Here is a 23355-nt window from a genome sequence, read left to right on the forward strand (position 1 = left end):
TGGCCACTCTATTTCCCTTTTTAAAAAGGGAGATTTTTCCAGTTTTTGCTTTGAGGCTATATCTGTAAATAAATTTTAGGATTTCTGTCGTAATTATCACCACCAATTACCTGCTCAAGCGCAACTTGCAAGATCACACCTCTTAAAATACAGTATCTTTGATAGCTGGCATGTGGTTGATTCATATGTGTGAAGGTGTTAGGCATCCTGACCTAAACTGAAACAATCATTTTGTGACAACCATTGAATGTATGCACAGCATGCACAAGAAAGCTTTACTGGAAATGTTTGTTTCATTTGTTTTTTTCTCTGAAGTGCAGTGGAAAGTCAGTTAAGAAGCTTGAAAAGATGACAAAATTCAAGCCTGTCAGCGAGTAACAATTACTCGCATGTGAGGTATTCAGTGTGGTTCATTAAAAAAACCTTTTCCTTCACCACTGCTTCATCACAGGGAAACTCCTCCTGTACAGGCTCCTGAGATGTGCAGCCAGGTGACAACCATCGCCTGCCTGACAAGCAAATCATGTTCTTTTTGAGAAAAAGGTTACCCTTTCTAGAACCAATGGTTTATGCTCTTCTACCTGTAAAATGTTATTATTGTTACACTTGTTGTGGAATGCTGTTAGAGTAAAATTTTCAAAATACAACGTAGAAAAAACTTTTCCTCTGTCTGTACTTGTAGCCACCAAGTAAGAGACTGCTTCAAAGGGTTGGCTGTCTGAAGAACCCGACCCTGGGTTTGGTTACTGGTCAGCAGCTCTGGGAAACCACATTAATTATGATTGTAATTTGATGGTGTTCTGTCCACTAAGTCTGGTCAGGTCAAAGAACCAGTTTAAAATAAAAAAAAAAAATCTGGATAAGTAAACTGTCATTCAGAAAAAGGATGGTTTTATTTGGGCATGTTTTATGAGAAAAAAAAAATCTTGATATAAAGTATTGGATTAGAGAATAATTCTGCAAATACTCATAAACAAATTGGGCACCCAAATCATCTTGTGTCATGTCACAGGGCCTAGCATGGTTTCTGTTGCAAAAACTTTGGGTAGAGGGATCTCTTGCAGTGCCCTGGCATGTCTGTGCTACTGGACTGTTTGGATGTCAGGAGAAGGTACCAGCATGGCTGGCTTTGCAGACATGGGACACCCATGCTGGGTTCTTCTCCTTTCCCTTCTTTCTGTTAATAACTAGAAGTAAGGACAAACTCTTAAGAGTTTACCTGAGATGCTCGGGGCAGGTAGAAGATATAGCAATGGTGGAAGGGATATCTCATGTGAATATTGACCAACTTCTTTAAATAGTAGCACTCCTCCTCTGTCTGTAATCAAAGACACAACTTTATTTGTGTTTCAAAGTCATTCAGCGCTGTTCTGACTGCAGCTGCTTGGGAGTGATCAAAGGCAGGCGTAGCAGAGACGGCCTTGTGTGCTCCGCTTTGTAGAAAAGCGGGCAGGATATATTGCTATTCCCATTTTAATTTGTTTTTTCAATAAATCAGGCTTCATTCCTATTCATCATGTAAAGCTGTTGGATCGTGAGTCGCTGCAGAATGCTAACTAATTTCATAATACTCTGCATAAGGTGACCCACTTACAAGTTCATCCTTCAGTCGTGTTTAAGCTCTGGTCTTGATTTATGTAACAGCATATTGGTTTCATCAGGAATTGTCTGATCACTCGCTGTGTTGGCTCCTTTTTGACCTGTACATGATTTGTATTCTCCTCAATTTTAGGAAGAACTTTCTGTCTCTGTGCACATATGGGCAGAAGAACATTAAGAAACCTTCATAAAAGTAGTCAATGCTTTGAGTCTTTTTGTCACTTACAGATATATTAGAGTAGGAATTAAAAGGAGTTTGAAGAAGTCTGCTGCGGACAGGGCAATGGAAACTTAGCACGAAATGTCCCTCATTACATTGCCTTGTTTGTACATTTTTGGACTGTGATTTAACATTGACTATTGCATGTTATGAGTCACAGTCCCTTTGATTTGAGGGCAGGAAGGCAGGACAGTTCTTTTTCCTCTGTATTTTGCTCATACTCTTTTGTTTCTGAACTGAGAATCAAATTACAGATAATTCCATTGTCCTTACCTTACTTTAATTCATTGCACTTACCTTAATTCCCGTTGTTGAGAGAGAAGTGTGCTGCCTAAATGTATTACGGCTAGTGTGATTTATTGCACGCACTTTTCTTTAAAAATATATTTGGAAGTTGTTAATAAGGGAGTTAACGTAGCTGAGACACTTGGGTGTACGAGTACGAGTTTCCATTGCTCTAGGTTTCAGTTTACTGAAAACTAATTAACCTCCCAGTCCTTCAGGATATCACGCAGTGCAGAAAGGTGAAATAATCTGTATTCAAACCTGTGTATGAAGATACAGATCCTGTCCCATTTTCTTTTGTAGCATTCGTTCTTCTGCCGACTGACGGAAGATAAGAAATCAGAAAAGTTCTTTAAGGTTTTTTATGATCGCATGAAAGTGGCACAGCAAGAAATCAAGGCTACTGTCACAGTCAATACTAGTGACTTAGGAAATAAAAAGAAAGATGAAGACTCAGACAGAGATGTACCAAGCAGGAAAAGAGGTAATCCCCAGTTGTTCTGTTTCTGAAGTGACAAGGGAGTAAAATGCTGTCTTTTGAACTCATTTCAATTGATGCAATAATGCTCTGATCTCTGATCCCACAGAGCAAAGTTCAGAGATCAGTGGTGCCCTGGCTCGGGATTTCAAGAGCTTCATCCCCTCTTCATCCATTTGTGAGATTGTGCTATTGAAATGATGAAAAGTATTTCTGAGATGAGACTCTGCTGCCTTGTCTATCATGACAAGCTGCCCCAATCTGATCTGTAGTAACGACCCTGGACTGTGGGTTGTGGTCAGTGCCTTCTCTAACAATAAGAGGAGAAATCCTAATTTTCTTCTATAGCAGGTCCTTTTATCATAACTCCTGATAGTGCTAGATGTGTGTGCCCTAACCAATTAATACCAGAATTTATAACTTTAACGTGGTTTGCATAAAAGGTGCGAAGAGAGTGACATGATATCCTTCTAAACTCGAGACCCTCACATCACACTAAACATACTTACCAGAAAGAACTGGCCTGTGTGTGAAACTGTAATGTGATGTGTGTGAATGGATTTTCTGTTCCCCTTTATTCAGGTTGCCTAAGGAAGATCTGTTCTTGTGTGTTTTAGTGAGAGAGCCTATGACCCAAATTACTGAGGAGGTCCGGGATCAGTTACTGGAGGCCTCTGCAGCTACACGAAAGGCTTACAACACTTACCGGAGGGAGGCTGATCCCGATGACCATTATTCAGCAGGAGAAGGAGCACAGTCTGCAGCAGACAAGAGCAAAGATGACCTGGAGATGAGTGCTGTGATCTCAATAATGCAACCCATTCTGCGGTTCCTGCAACTGCTCTGTGAAAACCACAATCGGGATTTGCAGGTACAGCAGGCGTGCTTATGTCGCCTTGTGCAGTCACTGCTGTTGCATCAGTCCCGCTAATCCCATGCCTTTTTAAGTTGATATATGACTGACTGTTTTCTTTGACCTTGAAGAAAATCCAGTAAAAGTATTCATACTTTGCTGGGCAAATACAGGGAAGTCCCGTCACCCAGTGTTCAGTGGTCTTTTCAATGTATCTAAAAGGTGGTGGGATCAACTCTTGATGTGGCTTTTTAAACGTATATACTTAAAGCAAGTGTTCTGGAGTCAAGTTACTGACCTACTTTTAAGAGGGGAAGAAAAGAAAAATAAAAAGTCACGTAGAAAAAACGAGAGCATTTGGACCTTGGTTCCAGCAGCCCTCAAGCATGTGCTTACTTTCCAGTGAACAGATTCTCCTGGGTTTTCATGGAGCTGTTTGTGTGCACAGAGTTGGAACACGGGATGGTATCAGGAAAGCGTCGGCTGGAGGTGAATCTAGTGAGGGACATGGAGGGCAACAAGAGGAGTTTCTAGGTTGTATTCACAGTAGAAGGAGACTAGGGAGAGCAAGGGTCTGCTGCTGAGTGGGGCAGAGGCCCTGGTGATAAAGGATGTGGAGAAGGCCAGGGGGCTCAATGCCACTTTCACCTTGCTCTTTACTGGTAGGACCGGCCTTCACTACCTTAGGTCCCTGGGACCAGAGGGGAGGTCTGAAGCAAGGAAGATGTACCCTCGCTGGAGGAGAATTGGGTTAGGAAACATCCAACAAGCTGAACACGCACAAGTCCTTGGTGCCGGGTGGGATGCCCCAGGCTCCCTGTGAAGTGCTGGGGCCAGTCCTGGGCTCCTGAGTAGAGCCAAGAGTCTCCGAGGTGACTGAGGACTGGAGAGGCAGAGAGAGCTAGAAGGGGTCAGCCTAGGGAGGAGAAGGCTCGGGCTGTCTAACTGTCGGTATAACGACCCAACAGCCGGCTGTGAAGAGGACAGAGCCAGGGTCTGCTCGGTGGTGCCTCGTGGCAGGGCAAGGGGTGCTGGAGTAGACAGTCTCCAAAGGTCCCTGCCAACTTCGGCTGTCCTGTGATACTCTGTGATGTGTTTGTGTAATTTTAAATAGTGAGCCCAGAACTTGTACGTTGGTAATCTTATCTAGCGCGTGCCTCCACAGGAGATAAGAGTTTTGCTTACAGATGGACTGCAATTAACGGGATTTTTGTTCAGCATAACCACTGCTGCTGGATTAGAATTGAATGCAAGCGAGGAGCTGGTGAGACGCAGTACAATGTACTAAATGCCCTCATAAAGGAGGAATAATTGCCTTGATTGCATATTGTTGTACAGCACGCCAGAAGTGTAGGACCCTGCATGAGTGCTTTTCAGACCTGCCAAATCACTTCCGCTGAACTTGAATGCCCTGCTGCTGGCAACATAGGAAATCAAATCTGTATGGTAATGTTCCTGTGCTGTGAACATATAATTCCTTTAGCATTTTATAGGTGGTGAGGTTACATACATGAGGGTTTCTCCTAATTTTTTCAAAAAACTATTTGATCTTTGTTTTGTCAAACAATTTTCATGCCGTTAGCGATGTCGGAGACAAGTAGGACGTCAGTTTTATGTGGCAGTAGTCCAAACCGCATGCACGTGATCCTTCACTGCTGCTGTCTTTGGCTAGGCACTGAAAGCTATAGGAGCAAAATTGAATTCACGCCAATGCAGAAACTTGGCCTGAGCTGTTCACCATCCTGAACAATTAGATTTCCCAAACAGCAGGTAGTTGCATTCAGCAATAGAAGAAAAAAGGTTTTTTTAAAATAAAAAAAAAGTTGGGAGGAACAATTTTTCAAATATAGTCGTCTTGCTGCTTGCCTGCCTTGATGCTTGCCTTTCTCCTTCAGCCGTGGAGGGGAGGCAGCACTGTCTGAAGCTTCAAAATCTTTGTCTGTAGCTAGTACGTTGTAACTAAACTTCTTATCAATATTGCCAACGGACTCACTGCTTAAAGGAATAAGTAAGACCTATTCTGGAAGCTGTGTGTCTTCCAAAATTATGAATGTTAAATTTGAATTACAAGTGAATACGAATAACCTGCTCAGTGCAATTGTAGGTTTGGCAAACCCAAGTGTTTTACAAGCCGTTAGCAATTGCGAGTTGTGCAAAAACAGGAAAATGCAAGTCACGCCTGTAAGAGTCGATAGGTGTTTTAGATGAGGAGGAAGTCTTTGTGAAATGGCTTAGGGAGTTGCAATGCTGTGCCTTTTGCATCACTCGGCTGTTCCCTTTGCAGATAAAACTGCAGTTTGTTCCACGTTGCACACGGTCAGGATGCTCTCCCCCTCCAGCTTACTCCATGGGTCTGGAGGAGAAGTTGTAATATCTTCTTCAAATTAATGCAAGTACCAGGACAAAGTGGTGGATGCTTAAGGATGTTTTGTTATCCGCTTCAGGCTGAATGCATCAAATTTTGCTGTGGAGTGCTCCTGATAGCTCTGTTTCTCAGCACGCAGATCCATGGGTGCTCTTATTAAACTTGTATTAGGTCTGACCCTTGATTCTGTGCAAGAGCTCAGCCTTGAAGGCAAAGCTGTCGCAGCTCTGAATTGCTGTAGCCAGCCTGTCGTTTGGTCTGCTTTGGCCAGGCTACAGCCCTACCAGTTTCCTCACGAGGTCTTTTCTGTGCTTCTCATTTCTGAACGAAGGTGTCCCTGCATCACGAGAACTGAAGCCCGTGACAAGCTGAGTGAAGCACCCGGGGAACGCTTTGCTGTAGGCGCCGGGGCAGGTCATACCCTGCAGCCTGCCACACTGCCACAGCCAAGCATGCAGCTTCAGCATTACGCTTTAAAATCCCGTCTTCCTGGGAAAAATAGTACTTCAATTCTTTTTGTCTTACCAAGTGCATTATTTCTGTGAAATAAAAATATTGTAGTAATATGCTAGCCAGTCATGCTCAGATTAAAGGTCTAAATTGGTAGGTTAAATACAGCTTTTGTGCAAAAAGCAGGGATTGGTACACCTTTTAACATTGGATTTAACTGTTTCTTTTATTCATATAATCCCTGGAGACAAAGCCTAGGTAGTAACAGCTCTGCATGCTGCAGGAGGGTGATTCAGTAATTTGACTAGCGGAGCAGTACTGGTGCATGCAGAGAATGAGCTGGTTTAGGTCACCATGTTTGAGGCAGGAAGTGTGTGTAAGAACTTTATAAGACAAAGAGCAAGCCTGTATTCAGCAAAAAATGCTTTGCCTTACCTGATTGCTTGTAAAGAAAAATCTGATCACCTGGAAATACCTCTTTACTAAGACTTTCTTTTTATTTATGTTCTTTCCTTGCAAAGATTTTCCAATTAGGGATCAGATTTCTGCTAAAACAAAGACTATCCAAAGAAAACATTTAGGTTTTTGGGGGAATTACCCACTTAAATGGTAGAACTGTGCTCCTTCCAAGGATTCTGTGTTCATCCCTGCTTCAGCAAACCAAGCCAGTATTCTGAAGGTAGCCAATTTTATTTTTAGTCATCATGTTTTAGGATACTCAGCTTTAGGCTGTGTACTGGGAAGCAAAGTCTCCAACCCCGACATGCCGTAGAGGACTGGTTGCAGATGCTGCCTCTGTAAGTGCAGCCCTATCTGGTCACGTGTCCCAGAAATGGGGAGGACTGGGATCCCTAAAAGCAAATAGTAGCATGAAGTCAGCTAAATATCTCCAAAAGGTCATTCACAAAGGCAGGAGCTTAAACACTGCCTGACTTTAAGTGCACTTCATCCCATTGGGAAGTATTTCTCTCTCAACTGAGTATATGGGATCCTTAAAGTTAGGTGATAGGAATGCTCTTTTCCCCATTTTCTCCTCAAGATCCCTCAAGGTGCATATTTTTCATATGTTCTAGCTGAATCTGCAGCTCTGTCGCTATTTATTCTGAATGCAGGGTCTTGCGGGTGGTGCACACCTCGGGTTCGTTCCCACTGAAAGCAATAGGATGGCATGTTCAATACTGAAGAGTTGTGTTCCCACGCCGTAGCCTGTGAGATGTTCTGGATGACAGAAACTGCAGAGCTCGGTCTATACCCGCTGAGACAGCAACAGACATTCCCTGGGGCAGTTTCTCACAGTGCAGTGGGGTCTTGTTTTCTACAATTTTTTCTTTCCCCATGTTTAGCCATCTGACATTGTCCTTCTGCCTCCTGTGCCTCATTCCTTCTCTTTCCTTTGTGTTTATTGACTTTGGATCAACAAGCTAAGGCTGGTATAAACCTAGCTATAACCGGAATAAATGCCATACTGCAGCTGGGGAGCATTTAGTTTCATCGCTTTCAATATTACCCGTTATTTTTGCTTTTTTTCCTGGAGGGAAGGCATGAGCTAAAATTTCTGTAGCATCAACCTTTCTACATTCTGACAAGTTAATCAAAAGTCAGGATGCTAAATGAGCAATCAGTTGAAATGTGCTGAATCACTGTCACCTTTAGTCTGCATTCATAGACAGCATTTTCCTTTTTTAGCTTAGCCTTCAATTGAATCTGGCAATTTCTCAGTCTGTTTGCCTTAAAAGACTTAATAGTCTGACGCAGGCACTAGAGGCAATCAGTTAACGGTGCTCCTCTACAGGCTGGCAGAAAAAACCTTGCTGGTTCCACAGTCCTATGCATCTTGTTCGTCTGAGGGGTTTTTTCACCTTTGAAGTGTTTTGTAACCTGCTAGAATTAAGCTAGATAGGATTTCTCCTGCTAAAACTTTGAGGAAAAGAAGGTGGTGGTGGCTATCCATTTTCACAGCACACAGCTGAGAACACAGACAAACACATCTGAGTCGCTGGGAAATTGTTTTTTATTATTTGTCTTGGTTTTGGTTGGGTTTGGGTTTTTCCATGTGGAATATGGGAGAGAGGAAACCTGTTTAATCCATGTTGATAAAACTGGCGTTTCGTTCAAGGAGCTGCTCTTAATCAGCAGCTTCAAGCAGGGATTACAATAATTATGTGGGAAGAAACGCAATTGAGAGAAACGCTTTTCAAGACGCCTTCCTTCAAGGCATGCAGTCAGGTGCCTCTGTGCCGCTTGCACAGGCAGTGCAGCCATGAAGCCAGAGCCAGGGAATTCCTGCTTCTGTCTTGGGAGGAGAGAGCCTGGAGGGATGGTTAGCAGTGAAATGTAGCAGGTAGGCTGGAAGGAAGGCTTCCAGGCTCAGGAGGGCTTTTGGATCCGCGCTGAATGGCCTATTCCATGTTGAATTTCAGTGTTCTAATGGACGTGCTCTCTTTATTGCTGCTTGTATTCTATAAAATTTGAAGCCAACAAGCTGCTCAAGAGAGCAGCGCGTTGCAAGCAAGCCCTGGAAGAGGCTTGAATTGCTTGTACAGGCTCCAGTGAAATTAGAGCAGTATATATTATGCAGTGCAATTGTGGCTTGATGAACTTAATAAAATGTTATGGTCCAATCATCGGTTTGTATGGTTTTTTTTCCCTCCCGTCCCACTTTTGACACTCTCCTTGCAGAATTTCCTACGCTGCCAGAACAACAAGACTAACTACAACCTGGTGTGCGAGACGCTGCAGTTCCTGGACTGTATCTGTGGAAGCACAACTGGTGGGCTTGGACTTCTTGGTCTGTATATAAATGAGAAAAACGTAGCGCTGATCAACCAGACGCTGGAAAGTTTGACTGAGTACTGTCAAGGGCCTTGCCACGAGAACCAGGTAATACATCCATAGCTGTAGAAAGCATCACCTTTCTCCCTACACCTGCAGCGTGCGCTCTGCTGGGCTTGGCTCTGTCTGCTAGGGTCGTTTTGCCTTACAACGCTGCTCACTTTACTTGCCCTACGAAGGGGGTCTGGTTTTGGGGTGGTTTTTTTCTGTATAAACTCATAATAATCAACTTCTGTTTCTCAGAGCCTCCTCTGAGGAGTTGAACCACTCAAAGCAGTAGAGATTTTTCTGCTTTGCTAGGATTTAAGTTGTTTTATTAAGACTTGACAGACAGAGTGGGGAATTTTTTACTTGAAACGCTTTATAGCAAAAATGTTGCTAAAACCAAGCTCTTCCTGTCGCAAATGAGGTCAGAAGGGTGGCTCCCCCAGCCTGATGGGAGAAGGTTGAGCTCTGTATCTTCGTTAATAAAGGTGATAACCATGTTGAGGTTGTTTTCAAACATTGTCTTGTGTGTAGAACCAGGTGTGTGTCGCTGCCGACTGCCCATGCGCTTGCGCGGGGATGTGGCAGTGGTTCCCAGTGAGCACAGATTGGGTGCTGGTGGGGACCCCCAGGTGTCTGCCAGGGGTGAGGCAGCCTCTGCCAGCTCCCCCCAGATCATACTCACTGTCAGCAGTATGTTCTGTTCTGAGCAGGAGTAACTTTTAAAGCAAGAACGGTGGTTTAAGTAACCATGTTACAGGGAAGGCATAATGAATAACGACAATAATCCTATCGGGTAACGCAGTTACTGACCCACAGCTGGACTTGGTCTGCTCTGTGCCTCGAAGGTTGAATCATCAACAGGGAATATGGGAAGATACTTTGCATAAGCAGGAGTTGTTAGGTGCTCAAGAATTATGGTTTGCTCCAGTGGGAAGGGGCAGATGTACTGCTCAGCCCATGCTCTTCCACTTCACCTTCCCGCAGGTTGTACAGCTGTGTGTTAGAGCAGCATCGCCGGTTAGTCGGGCCCATTTCTTCTGCCTTTGGTCTAGATGTGACTCTTGCTATAACTGTTTCAGTGAGTCAAATGAAGTCTGAAAGTCTAGAGTAGACCATACTAAAGAGATAGCTACCCCAAAATAGTTTTCCAAGCTCTAGCTGCTCTATGGCATTGACTCAACAAATAACATGTGCTCAGTGTGTGTGTAGAGACGACTTTTCCCATGGGGCTGGCATGACCTGGGAAGTCTTTTGTTCTGGGGTGGCTATCACCTTTCCAACACGCAAACCTCTGTGCTTACAAACATGGATAGCTGCTTTTTTTCTCTGTGTGCCTACTATTTGAACCATAGTATGGTATGGAAAGATTGGAATATGATTTTTAAAAAAACCTCAAGAATATCTGTCCTTTGAAGTGCCTTTTCTTTGCACACTCAAACGTAATTTACAGCCAAGCTAAACATAGTGCGGGTGACCGATGTTCAGGTGAAATCATATCTGTGCAAGAGAACGTGTGAGGCCATACATGTCAGTTCATAATGACAGTTTCTCTCTGTTACTTGGATCGGATGGAATAACAACCTTTAGATATAGGTATGGATCTTCACAGTGGACCTTGACGACTCTGGGGCTCTGGATTTTGAAGCCAGCAAGCTACTGTTGGTTTGTACATTTTAGTTAGACCATTATAAAAGCAGGGTTAAAGGGTAAGCAAGGAGGTTATGGAAATTCACAATCTTTGGTTAGACAGGACTGAAGTAGGTGTTGATTGGCACATCTAAAATAAAGAAAACTCTCCCTAATCTTAGTAAAACAGTGTTCTTCCTTAGCTATGTGTTCAGCCTGGATGCTTTGGCATGTAAACGCTTCGTTTATCAACTGTGTTGCTTTCTGCTTCCTGAGGCTGGGTGGTTTCAGTAGGACACGCCATGGCTGATGATAGGAAAAGCTTGAAACAAAATGCCTTAATCTTTTGTGATTCCACTGACGGGAGTTTTCTGTTCAGTTATCCATCTCAAACAGCTTACAAGGTGATGAAAGAGGTGACTCTTCTGTTCTGGCTGGGTCACCAGCCTAGGCTGCATTTTTAGTGTAGACAACTGGTGAAGTTTGATGAATTTTCTTTGGACAGAACTGCATTGCTACTCACGAGTCCAACGGTATTGACATCATCACAGCATTAATTCTCAATGACATCAACCCTTTGGGAAAGAAGAGGATGGACCTTGTGTTGGAACTGAAGGCAAGTGAATATTTTGTGCGATCCACGTTAACAGTAAGATGAAACATAATTTTATTGTTGGAATTATGTGGGTGTTTATTATATCCCAATATTCATAAATGCCAAAAAATTATATGCATCAGCGAGCTGGAGGCAGTGCCCAAATATTGTTTGTCACAGGTATTTCATCTTTTAAATGACTGTCACATTTATTTCATCTCTTAAATGATAACATGGAGCCACCAGTTTTCAGATGGAGGGGATTCAGGCAGTCAAGATATGCTGAGGAGTTTTAAAATAATTTCCTGTTAAAAATTTAAAGCCAATGAAAACTTCTCTGTTGTTGGTGAGCTTTTACATATGCAGTGGAAGTAAAATTTCTCGTGCTATGTCTAGTTTCCTAATACTTTATTGCTGTTGTTTAATCAGTTGATGTTTAATCATCGAATTTTTTAGGACTGTTTATATTAATGCTGGAATAATTAGCCCTGGTGCTGGTTTCAAAATACCCTAGCAGGTTGTCTTCTAGCAACAGTAGTCACAGAGCACTCCTGCTTCAGCATATGTTTTAGAAATATTTCCTTTCTGACTTACTGTCTTGTCTTATAGTGCAATGTCTAGTTGCTTTCCGTTGCCAAGTCACACCATTATTATGGGTAATGTGGGTTTTTTATTATTCTAAATAAAAAATGCTTTTAGACACAATTAGCATTATACTTCAAAATTAAATACTTTTATTGGTTTTTATTGTCAGTCATGATGGATTTTAATCTTAATTGTTCGTATTAAAGTAGTCTGGTGCCTTGTGGTAGTTTCCCATTTCCTCCCACTTATTTTTTGGCATGAGCAGGTCACAGAATAATTTTCAGTTAAAAGCAGTGAAGCACATCTGTGTCTTCAGCCTTGGCTGTCCTTTGATTTAATCAACAGTATCTTGAGTAAAGCTGAGCTGCACCATTTTGGAGTTGAAAGCTTGTAGTAATGCTGCAGTATCTTTAAAACAAAACAAAATAATACAAGCTTGAAACCTCAGCGTTTCAGAAATTTGAACCTTAACTCAGGTTAATTTGATGGCCCCCAGTAAGTAGGGTTTGGGAAATAAACTGGTAAAAAATATATTGATGTATAAGTAGTATTTCTGAATAATTCGAGGAGAGGGAGCGCTCGGCAGGGTGAGGCTGTAGGAGTCCTGCAGTAGGCTGGCTGGGAGGCTCATACTTGTAGAAACCAGGTATCTTGAGCCCTTCCGGGCAGTGGGGATGGTAGCGCTTGAGCCGCGTGCCCTCATTTTCTGAGCCGGGGCAGTGATTGGTGCTGTTCTTTCCTCCCTGCAGAACAACGCTTCAAAACTGCTCTTGGCGATCATGGAGAGCAGGCATGACAGTGAGAATGCGGAGAGGATCCTCTACAACATGAGGCCCAAAGAGCTGGTGAGTCCCTGGGTCGCTCTGAAACTCCCAACTCCCTTCAAGCCAGGTGGGGGGAGACCCAATGGCCGCGTCTGCCCCACCGTGCTGCCAGAGGTCTGTGCAACTGGAAGACCTTTCAAGGATTTGGTTGAACAAGTGCAGTATCCACAGGGCATGGGTCTGCCTAGTCCCCAGGCAGCACAAGCAATTGGGGATGCTAGAGGAGGCATTCAGCATCCTGCATAAGGCAGGGAAGGAGCATTGTCTGACGCTTTGGAACCCACATGTAGAAGCCCTTTGCACAAGAGACAAAGAAAAAAAAAAATTCTTGTGACCTAAAAGCATTGTCTGACACTTTGGAATCCACATGTAGAAGCCCTCTGCACAAGAGATCGAGAGAAACAAAATTTTCTTGTGACCTAAAAGCTGTTCAGTAGACTGTAGCAGGCTTTTGGGCTGGTTAATGTATTAACTGGTAAAAACACAAACAGGAGATGCAAAGTACAGCTGAAACACTGTCAGCTTGTCTTGGTGCACGTAGCTGCAGCAGGGACTGGGGGTCAGAACAGGATACAGAGTGCAGCCAGGGTGGCCCGGAATATATTACCTGGAGGGGAATGTGAGGTTTAGTTTCTTGTGTCAATGAGCTGGACTGAAGGTGCTGAGTTCAGGTCTCCTGTTTTATCCTGGATGTTGAGAAGCCCACTGACCTTCCTCCAGAATGTACATGTTCAGCTTCCTTTCACCTCTAAGAGTGCCCAGCGTATACTGGCCGCAGCAGACTGCAGCCCTCAGCCTGGGCTGTCCCTTCATTGGCCTGTGTCTGTCTTTCTAGGTGGAAGTGATCAAGAAGGCTTATCTGCAGGGAGAAGTAGATTTTGAGGATGGAGAGAACGGGGAAGATCTTGCGGCATCTCCAAGGAACGTGGGACACAACATTTATATATTAGCTCATCAGGTAGAATTCCACCTACAGCTTTTGTAGCACCAAGTGTCACAAACTGTGAATAGCAAGAGATCTGCTTTACCCTGAAATTGTTTTAATGGCTCACCTCTGAGAAAAACTCGCTGTACCTTCTCTTTTTATCAGAGAAAATTCCAATCCTTATAGAATTTTCTTTTCTTATTCCTTAATATAAAAAAATTCTTGGAGTTTTTTTTAATAATGGGAAGTAGGTAGGCTCTTGACCAAGTTTCTGAAGACATGTGATGCAAGCTCTTGGCAGTACTGGGGAGCAATGTATTATTTTTCAGCTGCATCAAAGGTTACTTTATACTCCCAAAGAAATTCTACTTGTATCAATTAAACTGTAAGCAGAAATCCAGAAATCTCACTCTGCTTTTATGGTTCTTGCCGCATTCTCTCTATGCTGGAGCCGGTCAGGTTTGTAGTATTGATAGTGTGGTGTTTGAAAGGTAAAAGACTAAGGGGAAAAAAAATATATTGAGATCTACTTAATATATTGACGCTACATATATCACTGCATTAGAGACTTCTTGTTCCTTTTGGATCTGCGAAGAAAGACCATCACTCTGCTGTAGAATGAATTTAGAGCATCCAGAAGCATTTTTGGAGCAGTGCTCTATGCATCTGCTTTTCAAATGTTGCAGATTTTCTCTTCCGACCCTGCCTGGATACTTGTGTGATTAGCACACCTTTGAATTAGGGTGGGTGTAGGAGAGACTGAATGTGAATGTTCAAAAAGTTTCCCAAGTCAGGCAAGGGGTGGGAGAGGATGGGTAAAAGAGGAGTACAACACAGATATTAAAAAAATACATATTTGAATCATTCTGACTTGCTCCCAAAATAGAGCTGCAGGGTGTCTGGTTGGAATAGAACAAGCCTTCTGTCAACTTTGCCCTTTCTTAGCAGCTGACTGCGTACTATTTCTTTTTTTATGCCAAAAATCAGAAATTTAATATCATAGAGAGACATCTGGTGTCTCCCACTCCCTTTGCATTCCTTTATTTTAGTTGGCTCGTCATAACAAAGAGCTGCAGAACATGCTGAAGCCGGGAGGTCAGATAGAGGGAGACGAGGCTCTGGAGTTTTACGCCAAGCACACGGCACAGATTGAGGTACAGGGAAACCGGTGGCTGCCGGGAGGGGTTGGGGGGGTGATCTGCTGCAGAAAGAGCTGCTTGGAAGAGAAACGGTGGAGTTAAAACACCGGTTACATTATACGTGATATTTTGATTGAACTGACTACCTGTGTGTGGACTGTCATCTTTGACATGAGAATATATGTGTACTTATTTTTTTATTTTATTTTTTGACAGCCACTGGGGGGGAGCTATTTTTGAGCTGTCATGTGTGGGCTTTAAGATGGAGCTGAGCAGAGCTCTGTTGGCAGGAGGAAGTGTAACTTCGCTTCTGTTACATTTTGGCCGGTACTATTGCTGAATCCATAAAGTTAGTGATAGTTTTTGCCATTCTTTCTGTATTAAAATGACAATTTGGCCTGATGCACAATCTAAGAGGCTTTTTAAAAGTAAAACACGCCCAAATATGGAGAGTTCACAAAACTCTCTAATAAGCAGTATAAATATAACTATTATTCCTTATACTTGCCTGTGCAATCTGTGGTTAAAATTTGCTGAGATTCTTGAATTGGGTGACCAGATTGCTCTGAAATTCAGCACAGCTTTGGTGCAGGATTCACCGGGCCTCTTGGAAATCCCAGCTAAGAACAGTATTGCCAGGATAAAGACCACAGCATAGAAATTATCAGTCTTGGAGCTAAATGTAGGCCTGCTTTGAAAGGTAAATTAAATGAAGTCTCTATCAAGCTGCTGTTCTATGGAAATGTGTCCAAGTTTCTACATGTAGTTGGTTTGAAAGGGAGGGAAAAAAAAGGCAGACAGACCAAGAAATAAAAGCACTTCAAAACTAGGAAGAACTCTAATGAGGCTGCTATTCAGATTGTCAGGTCGGACCGTACCATGGAGCAAATCGTCTTCCCTGTGCCCAGTATCTGTGAATTCCTCACGAAGGAGTCCAAGCTGCGGATATATTACACCACGGAGAGGGATGAACAAGGCAGCAAGATCAATGACTTCTTCATGAAATCAGAAGACCTCTTTAATGAGATGAACTGGCAAAAGAAATTGCGAGGTAGGTTGCCGTTGCCAGTGTGGTTGTGTGGAGCGTTACCAGCAGAGCACTGAGGTCAGGTTTTCGGAGTTTGAAATGTTGACTTGGTAGCAGATGGTTCCTCAGTGTGGCAGCAACCTTGATAATTGTTTGAAAGAGTCTGCTCCTCTGCACGGTGGCAACATGCTGTAATGAAGTCAAGCTTAATGCAAGAGCAATATGGACCAACTGGAGGGGATCCAGGGGAGAGCGGTAAGAAGGATCACAGGTCGTCTTTTTTAAGATCCAACAGGAAGGAGCAACTTTGTGGAGGTTTAGCTTAAATGAGAAGGCATTTGGTGGCAGGGAGAAATGGAGAGGGGACAGCTGAAGAAAGCAGCGGTCTGTTCTCCTTCCCTGCGCTGGATACACGAAGCAGTTCCCCTTGCATTGTAAGGAGCAGTAAGGCTGGGTAATGCAGCGTGGATTGATGGCATCTCCAGCAGTGGAGGTATTTAAGAACAGGTTAAGCATGTGCTTTCCAGTAATAGTAAAAGTAGAATTCAACCTTTCTTTGGGCAAGGAATAGACTGGCAGACAGGCTGATTAAGTCCCTTCCAGCCCTGTGACGCTAAAGTATCTGAAAGCAAGCATTTTGAAGCACTGCTTTTCCCTCTGAGGTTCCCACTGGCAGCTAGGAAATCTTTTGAAATTATATTTTAATTCATACAGTGCCACCACTTCCCCCAGTAAACTTTCTAACTCATTTGCTTAAACTTTTTTTTTTTTTAAATTGATTTCTTGTTTTGCTAAAGGAGAAACATTGCACACAAGGCTCAGCTTCAGTGGGCAGTGATGAGTGGTTAGAGTTTACCAACATGACCCTCTGAAATGTGAGAGATAAAGAAGTTATTTCCTGCTCAAGTCTACATCTGCCATCTGATACCACTGTTGTTCCCCATGCTTGAACCAGCTAAACTCCAGTTGTTAGCGCAAGGGCACAGACTGGTCCAGAACCACCTCCTGGAGTGAAATGTGAGGGTGGGCTTCTGCTGTAACCTGCTGTGAGCCACCGAAACCTGCCTGCTCGCCAGGCAGCCCATGGCAGCGTGGTTAGCAAAGGCTTTCCCCCTGACAGAGGCCTTGCTGGGACTCTGTCAGTGTTGCCTATCATAGGAAAAAAATTAGGTGAGAACGGACCTCTTGACCTTCCTCATTGTGAAAATCATTTTTTTATAAAATTATTTCACTTGTTGCAGCTTCTGACAATTGCATTTCACCCTTTCACTGTGCACCTCCAAGAAGAGCCTGGACTCTTTCCAGTTTGTTTCTAGGATGCACATGCACAGTTCACACTAGAGCTGATGGTGTTGCATGTTCGGTGATGGAAACTCAGTACTTGCTTCTCATTGTTGGGGTGTATATGTTTATATATATGTTAATAGATCTTTTAACAAAGAAAAGCAATTGTAATCATATTATTTAAATTCATCAAAGTCAGGTATAGATAAAACCGCTTGAAACGTGGTCAGCTCTACTGAATTATTTTTCATGTGTATGAATACTAAATAGAGTGGAGCTATTTCCACTGAACAGTGGATTAGTACTTCTGACAGGATCAAAATCCCCAGGAAGCTGCTTCCTAAAATGACTTCTAAGAGCTCTACGAGAAACATGAGAATATATAACATCCTAAACAAATGGGCAACTTCGTCTTTGACAGCATCTGTATATTCCGTTAGATTTTGTGGTTTGAGTGAGTTTAATTGCCTCTGAGGCTATGTCCAGGCAAGCTGTGAAGACATCCATAATTAACAGCTGACCACAAATTAATCAAGATCCACCTGCAGAAGTGGAGAAAATTTCTTTTGTCTTTAAGAAACGAATCATTTAGTCTGTCTCCTAATATTCTGTTCTTGTTTGGCCTCTAAATGATATTCTACATTTAACCAATTGTTTCTCACATCTTAAATACAGGTTTGTGTTTTTGAGACGTGACCGGCTGGCAGTGCCCTGTGCTGTGCTCATGTGATACCACTTACAGTTTATTCAAACCTGAGAGACTTTTTTTAAAAAGTCTTCATAAAGACCCATGTACTTCCCCCTTCAGCTCTTGGTGCTAGCCAGTAGTCTGAGCACCATAAGTCTCCCAAGGTCTTAATTAAGAATTCAAATGAGCCTGCCAAAACCAGGCAGAAGTGCTACGCAGGACAGACAGTCTGTGCCCATCCCCAAAGGAAGGTTTAAAGTAAAACCTAGAACTTCATAATGACCTTTTGTATAACAATTTCATACAAATGAATTCAACCTGCTTCCAAATTCTTCCAGTTAAAATGAAATTGAGAACAAAAATAATATAGAAACCAGTGTATGGTATATTTGAAACATTGCTACATTGCATTTCAGTGAGGCTTAACATGTGCCTGGCTAATTAGGTACAGTGAACCTTGTATTCTTACAGTGTCGGGGTACCTTTTTGTAGTCCTTTCCTTTGCATTCAGCTGTTCAATACATTTGCTTTTTATGTGCATTTCAACTCGGTATAATGAGGCATTGTATAAGTCTTTTAACCCATTTTTTTTGCTTAGGATGCTAGAAGAGGTGATTTGCTGAAGAGAGGTGGTGGCTACTGTGAGGCTCAGAATTGCTGCATTCATTAGTTTACTCTTCAGCCTCAGAGTTTGCATTTTCATCTTTTCCCTAAATTTCACTGTGAGATTCTTTTCCTCTGCTCTCTGATATCTGTACACATTACCTCCTTCCAACAGGGAAGACATTAGTTCTTTCCCTTCTTTGAGAGCATTTTTAATGGACTTTTTTTTTTGCCACCCTAGATTTCAGGAGTACACAATTTGCTGTACAATAAGCCTGCAGGAGCTAAAATCGGGGATTTTGCCTTGATGCGAAGGGAATTACTGTAAGGCAGCTTCTTAGCTGTCCTTGTTGTCTTCTGGTCTGCGACCACTTCAGAAAAGGAATCTTTTTGCTTTCTGTGCCTCTTGATTCTAGCTGCAGAGATTATTAAAATTAGGAGTCTTTCTGCAAAGTGTTTATATGTAACGTTAATAATTTAAAAATGTGCAGCTGTTTAACTGTGCGCTTAGCTGTGTGCAGATGTGCTTGTGTCTTTTGCCCACAGGGCAGAGGGAAGCCAGCCGAGCTTCAGCTCGATTATTATTCTGGGGCTCTATGGGTCTATTATCAGCTTGAAGTAAAGTTGTCTTGGCAGCTAGTCCCAAACATTTTAGCTTTACTGTTTTGTCGCCATGCTGCATTTTGTGTCCTAATTGTCCACCTTGCACTGTCTTCGCTGCATTTTTTTTCTAGCTTGCTACAGCAGAAAACATTTGAAGGTGGGCAGCATCTCGTGTAGGTGAGCTGCTGGCAGCAGCATAACTGGGAGGGATGGGGCTGAATCTCACCATGGATAATGTGTACAAATTTTCTTCCTCCTAATTGTTCTTTGTGTGACGCTGAGTGCTAAGTATATTATTAGGGGAAACCTGAAGTCCTTGACCTCTGGCATTTCTGAACTCGTTCTCATGCTGCTGCTAAATCAATTCATGTTTGAAAATACTTTCCATTTTAACATGAGTCCTTTGCCTTAAAGCACTATCTAGGAAACTGCAAGTACCTCAAAGATAAAAAGTAATCAAATAAACTTCAGAATAACCCCTGAATATTACTGCTGTTAATGTTGTGCTTTTGGGCAAACTGAAAATAAACTGAGTTTTAGTGAAGATTATTTTTTTATATAGAACTCATATATATATTTTTTTAAATGCTCCATTAAAAAGAATTATTTTTTCTCTTTTGCAGCTCAACCTTTCCTATACTGGTGTGCTCGCAACATGTCCTTCTGGAGCAGTATTTCCTTTAACCTGGCTGTCCTTATGAACTTGCTCGTGGCATTTTTCTATCCATTCAAAGGAATTCGAGGAGGTACCAATATTTAACATACAAAAATATGTGAACAAATAAGGGATAATGAGCCGAATTCTGTCCCCCACTTGAGTCTCAGCATCCCTCTTTACTTCAGTGGGGATAGTAGAACAGAAATTATTTGGGTTTTTTTCTTTAATTGCCTTGATTTAAATCATGCTGCTATGACTTTTTCTTGAGGCATTTGTAAGGAAAATGTAGAGCTGTACTTTTTCCCAAGGGGAAAAAAATTATCCAAGATAGACATTCACCTTTAATTACTTGACTGTTCTACTTTGTTTTAAAGTTCTGTAATTAAGTATTGAACTACAAGTGTGAGAAGTGTTAATTTGTTGTTTTCTTTGAGCTTGTGTTTTATTAATGCCATTTTCCATAAAACTTTTGGGGTGACATAGCACTTCAGGAGGCCTCTGAGTGCTGGGGTTGGGTGAGTGAGATGACCCTGCGTTGGCAGGGGAGGTGTATGGGAGCAGAGTGACCTGCCTCATGCCATCAGAAATCGATGGGGGATGCAGAAAAAGAGCCCGTTTCCCCTCTGTTACTCCTGTCTCTCCTATGAGTCTCTCACCCCTACGAGCACTTAGAGCGGGGATTGCCTGAGGGAGCGAGGAGGAGTGTGTCCCCTGGCCGCTCTGAGGTTCCTTGCCATTGGCAAGTATTGACTGGGCTTGCCATCATTTCTAACACAAAGCATGGGTTAATGTGTACGGTTCATGGGGGGGTTGCACAATCTTGCTGTAATAGGTCTCATGGAAGTCACTTTTGATCCAAACAGCGGGTTTGTGTGACAGCAATGATTCTTAGAGCCAATTCAGTAAATACTCCTGATGGAGTCCTGATGAGATTCAGCTGCTCTTCCTTAGATCCAGCCTCTCCCAAGAGATGCACCCCAGGGCAGGTCAAGGGGTGGAGCCACATCAGCAAGAATCTGCAAATCTAGAGGAATATTCTTGTGAATGCCTCTATTGTGTTTATTGCTTGCAAAGCTGGTGTACAGGCAAAGCCTGGGTAGGAGCTTCTGCCATGTCCCTGTCAACTGGAGTAAATAAGGACCCCAGCAGTAAAACCTCCTGGAGGTTCAAGCCTTCACTTCCCTTTCTTTGAGATTCATAATGCAACCTCATGTTCAAGCCTTCACTTCCCTTTCTTTGAGATTCATAATGCAACAGGGCCAGTGAGATGCTTATCTTTTTCTATTGAACTTTTCTCTGCATCTTTCTCCCGTTCATGGCTAGCTACAGAACCCAAAGACAGTGCAGCTCAGTGATAGCAGTAGCCTGAACATAAGGCAGTTATCAGCTGGGCTCTGTGTGTGCGGCATAAAAGCCACTTCACCCTTTTTGCAGCTCACCAGTTAATTTAGATTGAGGAGAGCCGTAGTTTTGCCCGAGTAGTGGTTGATAACAGCTTATGGTCACAGAGGGGTAAAGGCAGTGGGCATGGAAAATTGTGTTTAGGGGTTCTCTGTCCTGATAAAGCCTGTAAGAAGGTACAGGATATTTTAGACCAAATTCCAGTGTTCCTGAGAGGGCGAAGAGTATAGTTACCTTCTGCAACGTCAGGCTGTGGTACCCCTGCGTTGCACCCTGGCAGCAGGCCGTGGGGCTACCCAGATCCCGTTCTGGCCAGCAGTTTGTTGAAAGGTTTTAACAAGCACGAAGAGCAACTGAATTTTCCATCTCTAGTTTCAAAGATCACAAGTTAAAATGTAAAGGTCTGTATTTATGGCTGCTAGGAAAGCTGGTAATTAAATGTGTGTGTTGGGATTGCAAGTTGCAAGACTGGAGGGATCATTTGACATTTTGAAGATGCCCTACCCTACATATTTAAAATACCTTATCAGGTAACTTTTTGATAAAATCTCTTCCTCTACTAGTTACCATCAAAAAAGAAAAATAAATACATACATGTGTATTTTATATTTAGCTTTAGGAAAAAAAGAGACTTTTCAAAACAGACCGTTTGGGGGAAGTTGTCAGTGTCTTGAATTGCTCAGACATGGTGAACTGAGCATCTGATTAGCATCTGACTGTAGCAGAAGCTGTAAAACTTCTGACTAGAGGAGCGGGAATGAAACTAGGTGCCTGGAATTTGGTACTGGAATGGTGAGAATTCCAGAGACAGGGAGAGCTTCCTACCAGTTACAAGTTCCTCCTGCCCACAGTCCTGTAATGGACTCCACGTGCCCACAGCAAGCCTTTGACGTTGGGTTGGGTGCAGACAGTTGATGTTGAGTGACTGCTGCCTTGGTGAACTTCATTTGCCAAGGGCAAAGACTCTGCTCCCAGTCTATCTCCGTCCCCAGGAAGGAGAGACGAGCCTGTGCCCTGAGTCTCCCTCTTTCCTGGGGGGTTCTCACCTGACCTGGGTCCCACTAAGGTCTTGTTGTGTCGTGGCACTGCATCCCTCATGCTGCTGGGCAGCCTGTGGTGTCGGGCCTTCCCAAGGTGGGTGTTCCAAGCAACAGTTGAGGACTTCATTAACTCTAGTTATTTTTGTAGGCCTGCTGGGAACTGCTGAAACTTGTGAAAGCAAATAGATTCCTGTGCCATGGATGTCTTTATAATAGCTGGGATGTTCAGGCACCTGTGCAGGCACAGGCAGGATCCTTCAGGATCTGCCTCTCACGGCAATTCCCAAGTCATTCCTAAATAAGCTTCTGTACACTTTTTTCTCCCTCCCCTCTGTGTTGTTTATCGTTCCCATTCAGGTGACTCTGTTTCGAGCTCTGCACCTTTTGCTGTTTGACAGCTCAAGTAGCAGTGGCAGTGTTGCTCTGGGATCCCAAACTCCCTTCAGACAGCGGAAACATCTGTTCAACTTTACGCTTATTAAGTTTTAATTTCCATCTATCCTCTGCTGTCTTTATTAATCTACAGTGATTTGGAACAAAATTAAATGGCTGCTCATGGTAGTCAGATGAGAGTAATATTTCCTAAGCCTTCTGAATTTGGGCAGGGGGAGGAAAAAGCTCCCAGTGAATATCTTGCCAATAAGACACAACAGTCCTCTAAGTATGTACTTGCAGAAGGGCTGCAGAGTGCTATGAAATTCAGGGGGTCTTGCCTTTTTGTCTGTTGAGGAACCAGTTGCTCAAAGAAAAACTTTTTTTTTAATGTCAGTTTTAAGAAAGAGATGTCTTTTATATTCTGCATAAACCCAGGGTAAATGGTATTTTTGGCTGCGTATTTTTTTATGGCTCTCTGAGAAGTGTATATTTAGCAACACAGGCTTGATGTTATGTAAGCAGACAGTCTCATGGGACAGTCTAAATAGATCCAGAAATAGCGAGAGATGACAAAAACTGGTACGAGGTTTTTGACCAAAAGCATAATAGGAGAATCTGCTGTGAATCTGGACCTGGAGGAGTATGTTGTCTGTCTTCACCTACCCATTCAATGCCTCTTCAGAACGCATTAGCAAAATGCCTCTCCTTTTCAGCATTCAAGGTGTTTAAGTAATAAACACTAAAATGAAGACTCCTGTAATACTGGCGCTTGTCATTTACATAATGCTTTAGTAACAAGTTTGTAATTAAAATCTGCTGAAGACATTGGGCTCATATGTTCTGCTTACTGTTTTGAAATCAGTAATGTCTGAACATGAAGCTTTATGATGCTCTACCAAAGATAAGATAAAA

General features: G+C 42.8%; 1 protein-coding gene across 7 annotated transcripts in view; it reads left to right on the forward strand.

Annotated features, from left to right (window-relative positions):
• The window catches only part of ITPR1 (inositol 1,4,5-trisphosphate receptor type 1), a 171271-nt gene that overhangs the window by 121071 nt on the left and 26845 nt on the right, over window positions 1-23355 (forward strand). For all 7 annotated transcript variants that reach the window (XM_074836080.1, XM_074836081.1, XM_074836083.1 and 4 more), the window contains 9 exons: window positions 2408-2588; window positions 3200-3453; window positions 8930-9130; window positions 11202-11312; window positions 12626-12721; window positions 13536-13658; window positions 14675-14779; window positions 15623-15815; window positions 19593-19715. In XM_074836080.1, the coding sequence (XP_074692181.1) occupies window positions 2408-2588; window positions 3200-3453; window positions 8930-9130; window positions 11202-11312; window positions 12626-12721; window positions 13536-13658; window positions 14675-14779; window positions 15623-15815; window positions 19593-19715 (1387 nt within the window). The remainder of the gene's footprint in view (window positions 1-2407; window positions 2589-3199; window positions 3454-8929; window positions 9131-11201; window positions 11313-12625; window positions 12722-13535; window positions 13659-14674; window positions 14780-15622; window positions 15816-19592; window positions 19716-23355) is intronic.

This window comes from Strix aluco, chromosome 11, assembly GCF_031877795.1.
Source record: "Strix aluco isolate bStrAlu1 chromosome 11, bStrAlu1.hap1, whole genome shotgun sequence".
Taxonomy (NCBI): domain Eukaryota; kingdom Metazoa; phylum Chordata; class Aves; order Strigiformes; family Strigidae; genus Strix; species Strix aluco.